Raw genomic sequence first — 8,620 nt, forward strand, 5'->3', positions numbered from 1 at the left:
GGGGGTTAGGAAACGAAGACTGAGGATCAATTTTAGGGATCACCCCAACCTTGGATCTTAGTACTTGGCTCAACTAATTTTGTAGGGTTATTTCTTCTTTCCTTATGCTCGTCTTTCCCAACTCCTTCCTCTCTCCAATTCCCAAGGTGTGCGAGTCGTGTTGAAAGGATGAGAGGCTGACACTGTGCCAATTATGAACGACCACAGGGAGCCATGCGCATGACATTCCCTGAAGTGGCGGTTCAACTGTCTTGTGTACGCACAGGTCTGGCCATAAGCACGGCTACCTGGGTCCAATCACGTCCCTCTGGGGGCTGGGGGGAGCCCGCGATAAACTGATCTAGTGCGTCTTTTCCCGAGGGTGTCTCCGGGCTTCCAGGGTGCAATTAAAAGTTATTGTCAATAATGCATTTAAAGAGATTATCAATATCTATAAGTAAAGTTATTTTAGAGGATTTATATAAATCATTTAGAGTTAATTATCACAAAATTCGTTTTTATTGCCAAAAACAAATAAACTAGAAATGGCTGATTTGAGACTGGGGATCAACTCGTGTCAACGGCCCATCAGACTAGGGTATTAATTTTGATTCGGTGTATATATATATATATATATATATATATATATATATATATATATATATATATATATATATATATATATATATATATATATATATATATATATATAATATATATATATATATATAATATATATATATATACACATACGCCATAAAGCACAGGGAATAATTCCTTGTACATGTTGCTCAAACAAGAAGTACTGTGTACAGTGTTATTCAAGGGAGAGCCATGCACAATTGCCAAGGTGGTGCTTTTCGCATTTGAAACACCATGTTTGGCTGGGTACTCAAACATAAGTCAGGTCCTGGACGAAGGCAAGGCCAGTTGAACCGCGCCTTTAGGCAAAGTCTCCTTCCACAGCTGTCTTGATCGTTCACGCCTTTTCACAGTTACATCTGAACCTCAAGCCCATACAATGTCTTCCTTAATTGACCTCACTGGTAAACCAATCCCTGCGCAACCCCACCCCTCCCTTAATACTTGTAAAGGAACTGTTTCTATCCCCAGCTAATTGCCCTGTCTATAACAAGGTATGGTCTGACTGTGAAGACCTACTTGTTTGCCTTACTATGATGCAATATCAGTATAGTGCTACACTATTCCTCCCAGAGGTCGCCGTAAGTTCCACGTTAATATTGCAGAGATTAATTTCCGTAGACATGACCTTCCCCATAAGGTCTATATCGTTAGAGAATCATACCAAGTCGCATCATATCGACCTCCTCCTCGTCAGTGCCAGAAATGTTGGGGTTATGGCCACCCTGCAAAGCACTGTCACTCCACGGTTCAATGTCCTCTATATACCCAACCTAGTCATGACCATGTAAACTGCCCTGTACAATTGCATACATTTGCCAACTGTAGAGGCCCACATAATGTATGTTATAGAAATTGCCCTGTCAAAACCAGGTCTCAGCTGGGATCATTTATGTACAAAAGATCAGTCTCATTTCTAACAACTCTAAATGTATGACTGTCATATATAACATTTTGATCCCTAGTTTCACTGGACAGTTCCAGCACCAAAAATTGCTCTAGTTATCTACTTGTTCTAGTTTATACCCTGAGTATAGAAGGGAAGATAGGGGGTAAGGGTGGGTGGGAAGCCTTGAATTGGCCTTCTGGGCTTTGGACTGTCTTTAACCCTTGCATTCTCTTGGCAGGTGCTCTAGGGAATCATCTGGTAGGAATTCAGACAGTCTGGCAGACTAGTTATAAAGGGAGATTGTGAAACCTAAAATATGATACACTATATTCACACATGCAATGGCATTGAGGAGTAACCATTTCTTTAAAAAAATCTATCCCATCAACAAATACAGTTCATAATATTGAAGAGACTGTAATATGAAAAATCCAGTACTATAATTGTTTATTATAAGAAACATTACAGTTTATAAGGACATCTGCAGGCTCATATGAACTTTATTAAACTTGCTCAGATTCTTGTAGGTGTAATGGAATATGAAATATCATTTGTCCCTATTTCTGGCAGTGAACTGTGATATTTATGCTACTAAGCTCTGAGACCCATAGATATGAGTGATGAACTGGTGCAAAGGAGGAATCAAGGAATTTCTATAATTTCACTTTTGAAAGTTGAGGATTTCTTTATTACTCACTCTATTCCCAAACCAGTCTGAAATGGGTATACAAAACTTTACATTATCTGAATTACTTAAATTCTCTACAACAAAAAGATACCAGTTACTAAACACTCAATATGAAGTCTTTCATGACAACTGGATATAAAACATTAACTAAAGCTGAGGATGCCACATACAATTTTGTTTATTATTTGGTAAAAAATAATAATGTAATTAGCAGTACTTATCACAGTGTTGTAGCTAATTACATCACCTGCCAAAATGGACATGAGTTTTTCAAACTAATAACTGGTACTATACTTTACCAACTGGACACCAGAATGCCTTTCTTTATTCCTCTGAGCAGAGATCCAACAACTATCTATAAACCTTTCAAGATGTAGTATAATGAAAAGTGAACTGACATGGCTTAATTTGAGACCTTTACTGGGAAAACAAGACCCTCTCTTGTCTTTGATACCATAAATAATAATTCTGCTGCCAAAATGTTTAGTCATAATGTGTTTGTCATATATTTCTTACTTTTTCCATACCAAAAAAATAACATTAGGAAGCACTTACATGTTTTGTATTTATCATTAATAATCATGCAACACATCAACAGATAAATACCATATATAAATAACACTCCTAACTTATAGCTATATTATTATCAGGTTACATTACACATATCTTGAAGTGTTGAATTTATTATCAAAATTTCAATCATTTGCAATTAACTTATTACCCTGTCAAACTTACTAGTAACTGCACTAAAGCACTTCAATATTCCACTTTCCGCAAACCATAGAACAACTTTCTTTCCCTTGAATTAGTACATAAAAATGAAACACCATTTCACTCCATACTCATGTCTTCTTCCCTTTAGTTTCTATTTCTTTAATCACAATAATTTTTCCTTTGCTTTCCCAGTCATTTTGTTTAGCATCCACACTTTCCACCAGGTCTTCTGTGATAGTGGATTCTGCTACAGCTGTGAAGTCATCTAATCTAATAACTTCCACAGTGTCTCCTACGTTCTGATCACCACTCCCCTCGGTACTTCCACTCGCCACCGCTAACTGCTAAGGAATAAAAAACAACGTCAATTTATGACACTCATTAATATATGATTTAAAACCAGTAAGATGAAATATGATACCGACTTCTTTTCATGACAGTATTCTGGATAAAATAATTTCTTAAAATGAAAGTTGTGTTTAAATAAAACTTTTACACAGTTTGAATCACATATGACCAATAAGAACTATTTAACCCAATGCCACCAGGAAGGGCATGAATGGACACATTATAACCACAGTAAATCGATTTATCAATCAATGGAGCTCATGCCAGCAGAACCATATGGTCATATCCAACCATGAGGGTCCCTCATTGACCTTCAGGCAGGCCATCAGTCTATATCCAACTCCTCACAACAGGTCTGGTCGATGTACCCAAGCCAAGACTTCCTAGGTTCTCCCACTGGCCTCCTCCACCCAGGGTTGTCTTGAGAAGAGACAATCAGATGGGCAGGCTCATCCACAAAGAAACAAGCTTGGTGCCAGTATAGCCTGAGTTGGTGCTCTTAGATTGTGCAATATATCCTATGTCAGTGTAAATATGTAACTGTTACAGTGGATACATGGTCTTGCCAACTGTATCTTATGATCCAACAAAAGGACCTGTTACAAAAGACATCAAGACGTGACTCAAAGGTGTGAGATAGTGTCAGAGTTTCACTTTCATAGAGCAAAATTGCCAGTATCAGTAGATTGCTCCTTCTGCACAAACACCAACATCTCCAAATAAACTTATTGACTGAGTTCCTGCCACGTGCTACCAGGCCAATCTATCTACCAACTCCCTTATCTGATAAGTCATGGTCATGAAAAATACTACTACAGTATATAAAGCTCTCTGTGACTTCTGGATCCTCGCCACGAGCACGTCTGAACAAGTTGTCCTGGCAGGCCCCCCAAATCCTGGATCTTGGTTTTGGTCCAAGAGACCTCTAGACCTTAAGGCTTCTTCTCATTGCTAAATACATCAAGACCTACTACGAGAGATTCCAGAGACTCAGTGAGTTTACTTTATGAATTGTATTTGCATATAGATGGATCCATAAGGGCTTAGTCACCAATGAGTCAATCACTAGGCCAACCTATCTCACCTGTTTAATGTTTTCCAAGATTTTTGAAAATACATATATTTCCTTTTATACTACTATTAGTACTGTTAATAACACTGTAATAATTATAATGTCAATGATAATAATAACAGCTTCCGATATCAATAGCATTAGAAAAAAAATCAGAAGGCTTAAGGAAAGGGGAAAATCTGGTTAAGGCAATTAGACTTCAAATTGACTCCTTGGTGGCTGAGCATTTGTTGAACCATCTATGTGTAGATACATTTCACAAAACAATACTACAGTGAACATCATATTTTCCTGGCAGAATTGGGTCAAATACCAAAATGGAACAAATAAATTTCATTAAGCAATTCAGGAAATTCCAAGCAGCACAATATACAAAGCAGAAAGTTCCAACAGTGGGACACACAAAACCAAAAAGGTATGTAAATCTTTCCAAAATGTGTTTCAAGGGTAATACACAAGTATCTGGGATTATAAAGATCATAAGTATTGAATAACAGGGCTGCTAACCAATTTTTTTTTCATATATATAATAATCATGATGTAGAATAGGAAAAAAAGAAATCACACTTACTTGCAAGGCTGCTAGTTGTGATGGATCTGTGAGGACTAAGATGGAACCATTTCCTGCACTCTCAATGTCCAAATTTGACAGAGTAGAACCACTGTCATTTTGTATCAAAGTGTCACTGGAAGCATCCGCACTTATTAGGTTCCCAACTTCTACACTGGGCATCCTAATACAACCATCATCCAAGGACAATTGTGCATTCAGTATTGTGCCTGGAATCATCTGTTAAAAAAGGCAGACATCAATAAAAATATGTACGTAATTTTTTTTCTTTTTAATATGCTAACACCAGACCATGAACTGCATACATCACTTAAAAATAAATAAATACAAATAACCTCTATACCTCTTTTTTAACCATAAGTCCACCAGACACAGGGATATGGACAGTTCTTGTGCTGGATGACGTGCTTGGGACATGGCTGACAGAACTCGCTTCCTCTGTTGTAATGTCTCCTCCGTCTTGGTCTTCAGTTAGGAGACCCATGTCTATTTCCGAGCCCATCCACAGCACTTGACCATCATCACTTTCAATCACATTATGGACTGTTCGCTGTATGTAAAACAATTCAAGTAATAAAATCGATTTAATTCTCTTGATATATTCTTTAATAACGTCTACCTCCCAAAAACATCTGGAAGCATATTCATACAGGATAACAAAAATGGTTCAAAAATGGGAAACTCACATTCAAAAAGAAAAAGAAAAAAAGAACATGAAAAAAGTTTAACAGGAGGCTTTCCAATTACAAGAAAAATATAGCAAAGAAAAAAAACATGATTTATGAATTACTCATCCCTACTGAACCACTTAATAAAAAAGAAAGTAAGTAGTAATGGTCTCCCCGTTACCTTATGGACTGCCAAAGTAGAAAGCTGTCTGTAGAATCGACCACACTGTGCACAATAATATCGCTTCTGTTGATTATGGACCATGTGGTGCTTATACAGTGAAGAATATTCAGTAAATCTCTTGCCACAATTCTGAAAATATATATCATTACAAAATGTATACTAATCCACGATTAAAAAAACACATATAATTAACAGAAAAATCGTTCAAGACCACAGTACTGTATATCACTCACCTCAACAGAGCAAACGTATGGTTTTTCTCCGGTATGAATTCTGCAATGATTTCTGTAGTTTGTTGCAGAGGCAAATTTTCTTCCGCATCCTTCATGCTGACACTCGTATGGTTTTTCTCCTACCAAAGAAACATTAACGTTAGAAAATGCCTTACATTTCATTGTTACGGTGTTTGACCATATAAAAAGATATATAAATAACTAACAATAAACATAAAGCATCTGAAAATACCAAATTTCCAGTTGGTCAAAAATCATGTTTCTGCATCATGGAAAAAAAGAAATAAAAAAAAATATATATATACATATATATATATGTGTGTGTGTGTATGTGTATATATATATAATATATATTATTTGGTAACATCACCCTTCTACCTCCATGTACTAATAAATAAATAAATATATATATTTACACATACATACACATATATATTATTCACATTTTACAAGAATAAAAAAAAAAGTTTCTTACCAGTGTGAACCCTCATATGCACTTTCCTGATATTGGATGTAGTAAACGACTTATCACACATTTCACACTTGAAAGGACGTTCTCCTGAAAGTTATAAAAAAGTCCAGAATTAAAGACAAAATAAGGGATCTTTTTTCTAGACCACTGTAAATAAGTATAATTTAAGATTAACATCTGAAAAATAATCCAGATAACCTAATACTCATATTTTGGGCCTTGCAATGGCAGTGAAGCATCCTAATCCAATGGGTTAAAATAATAGTTAAAAGAGTAATACCTTCTTTTCTCACTAGGACATGCTAATTGATTCCTTATGTGTGCAACAACAGCCACTAAAGACTACAGTGGACAGTACATGAATCCATAGTCAGTGGGTTGATGAGTCTATGAGGTAAATTTACATTTGCAATCAACAGGGCTTAAGAATGCAGTGATGTGGTGGCATCAGCCTGTTTCTGTTGTTGTAAAGTATACCTATACACTATAGTGCACTGTACACATATACTTTAGTTCTCATGAGTAGCATATGAACTTCCAATTTTTGGTATATGTATACATATTCTGGAATTTATTTTTTCTCATTTAATCTTCCTGTATAGTGTCTTTTATTTTTCATTTCTTATCTTTCTTTTACATGTCAGAAGATTTACGTGTATGAACTTTCTGAACCCTTACAGCAAAAGAGTGAAATGTGGAGAGTACATGAATCCACAAAATGTCAGTGACAAAAGAATGAAATGATGAATAACACATATTCTAGTGTTGGGGAAACTATAGCCTACTGAAGGTCCCCCTGTCTATCTGTCTGTCTCTGTCTATCAGTCAGTCAGCCAGCCAGCCAGTCGGTTTCATATTTTCCCTTTTCTACATACTATCAAGTATGGTATGCAAAGTTCCTACAAACAAATGAAAATCACCCAGCAAAAACATAAATGTCAATAAACAAGTGAGATTATATTTCAAATGATTAACATAACAATAAATCATCATCACAATAAATAACTCCATACCTGTATGTGTGCGAACATGTTTCTGAAGATCTCCTGAAGTCTTGAAACATTTCCCACACTGCTCATCAGGGCACTGGAAAGGCTTCTCTCCTGTATGTGTTCTCAAGTGTGATTTCAGAGCATAACCAGTAGTAAAACATTTCTTGCACACCTCACACACATGGGGTCTTTGTCCCGTATGGTTGCGCTGATGAGTCTGATAAGACAATATAATATGAGTTACTTTTAGTACTATAAACATAATTTTAAAAATGTTTAGCACGGAAAATGCAGAGAGTGTACTTCCCAACACTGATATAAAAGTTAAACCTTTATGCCTTTATACAATGCTAATCGCCTTTGTAATGTTCATATTCCAGAATAGCAAAAATATACATGTACTTTATGTCCTTAGTATAAACCATATATCTAGGGTGTACAATATAACAGAAACCATATAATCAACAGCTTACTTTGAGATGATTCTGTGACGAGTAAGATTTCCCACAATTTGGATAACAGCAATTAAACTTTCCACTATTATTTTGTACAAGAAGTGGATCTTGATGGTCAGTCACAGCCTGGAGGAAGGTGTCGCCATAGAGATATTCAATCCTCCCATCTTCAAGTTGTATAGCAACTCCTTCCATACCCTCTGTCAAAAGAAAAACAGATTAATACTATTTTGCTTCTATCCTCCTTATTGGCATGTAGGCTTACATAACTGTAAAAAATCAAATCTGATAGCACTATAAAGCTATAACTGTACTGTACTTCAATTCCTATGCCAATAAAATATTCATATTATAACTTAATACAATCTAAAGAACATTCATCACACTATTTCTGCCAAAATAATTTTAAAGCTACTTTACTGCAAAGGAAAATTGTTTACCTGCCAGAAAAATATAAAAAAACACAAAATATCACATGCAGCCTTTTCCTTTCACACTATCATATATGAAACTAAACCAAAATTTCAAAAAGTAGGTATAAACTGAGAGAGAGCACTGTCTTCTATTTGAACACTAAACAATCTCCAAGGTAAGTAATGTTAGATTTCAGAACACAGCAATACTTGCAATTTCTAAAATCTTGAAATACTCTTTACGATTTGTTTATTGGATACAGCATCAAGCAAATCTTTCTACATAATGAATAATTTTCA

The 8,620-nt window shown here is 35.7% G+C and overlaps 1 protein-coding gene across 4 annotated transcripts in view; it reads right to left on the bottom strand.

Moving 5' to 3' along the window:
- Nucleotides 1–1,945: 1,945 nt before the first annotated feature.
- LOC113826165 (zinc finger protein 143) overlaps nucleotides 1,946–8,620 on the bottom strand; it is a 13,886-nt gene continuing 7,211 nt past the window's right edge. For 2 of the 4 annotated variants that reach the window (XM_070144040.1, XM_027379038.2), the window contains exons 4-11: nucleotides 7,926–8,107; nucleotides 7,474–7,669; nucleotides 6,464–6,547; nucleotides 5,989–6,107; nucleotides 5,753–5,884; nucleotides 5,247–5,453; nucleotides 4,904–5,122; nucleotides 1,946–3,253 (exon numbers count right to left, since the gene is read on the bottom strand). In XM_070144040.1, the coding sequence (XP_070000141.1) occupies nucleotides 3,041–3,253; nucleotides 4,904–5,122; nucleotides 5,247–5,453; nucleotides 5,753–5,884; nucleotides 5,989–6,107; nucleotides 6,464–6,547; nucleotides 7,474–7,669; nucleotides 7,926–8,107 (1,352 nt within the window). In that variant the 3' untranslated portion in view covers nucleotides 1,946–3,040. Of the gene's footprint in view, nucleotides 3,257–4,903; nucleotides 5,123–5,246; nucleotides 5,454–5,752; nucleotides 5,885–5,988; nucleotides 6,108–6,463; nucleotides 6,548–7,473; nucleotides 7,670–7,925; nucleotides 8,108–8,620 lie in introns of all 4 variants that reach the window. The other 2 variants (XM_027379039.2, XM_027379037.2) reach the window with 1 other exon arrangement.

The sequence above is a fragment of the Penaeus vannamei genome, chromosome 31 (assembly GCF_042767895.1).
Source record: "Penaeus vannamei isolate JL-2024 chromosome 31, ASM4276789v1, whole genome shotgun sequence".
Taxonomy (NCBI): domain Eukaryota; kingdom Metazoa; phylum Arthropoda; class Malacostraca; order Decapoda; family Penaeidae; genus Penaeus; species Penaeus vannamei.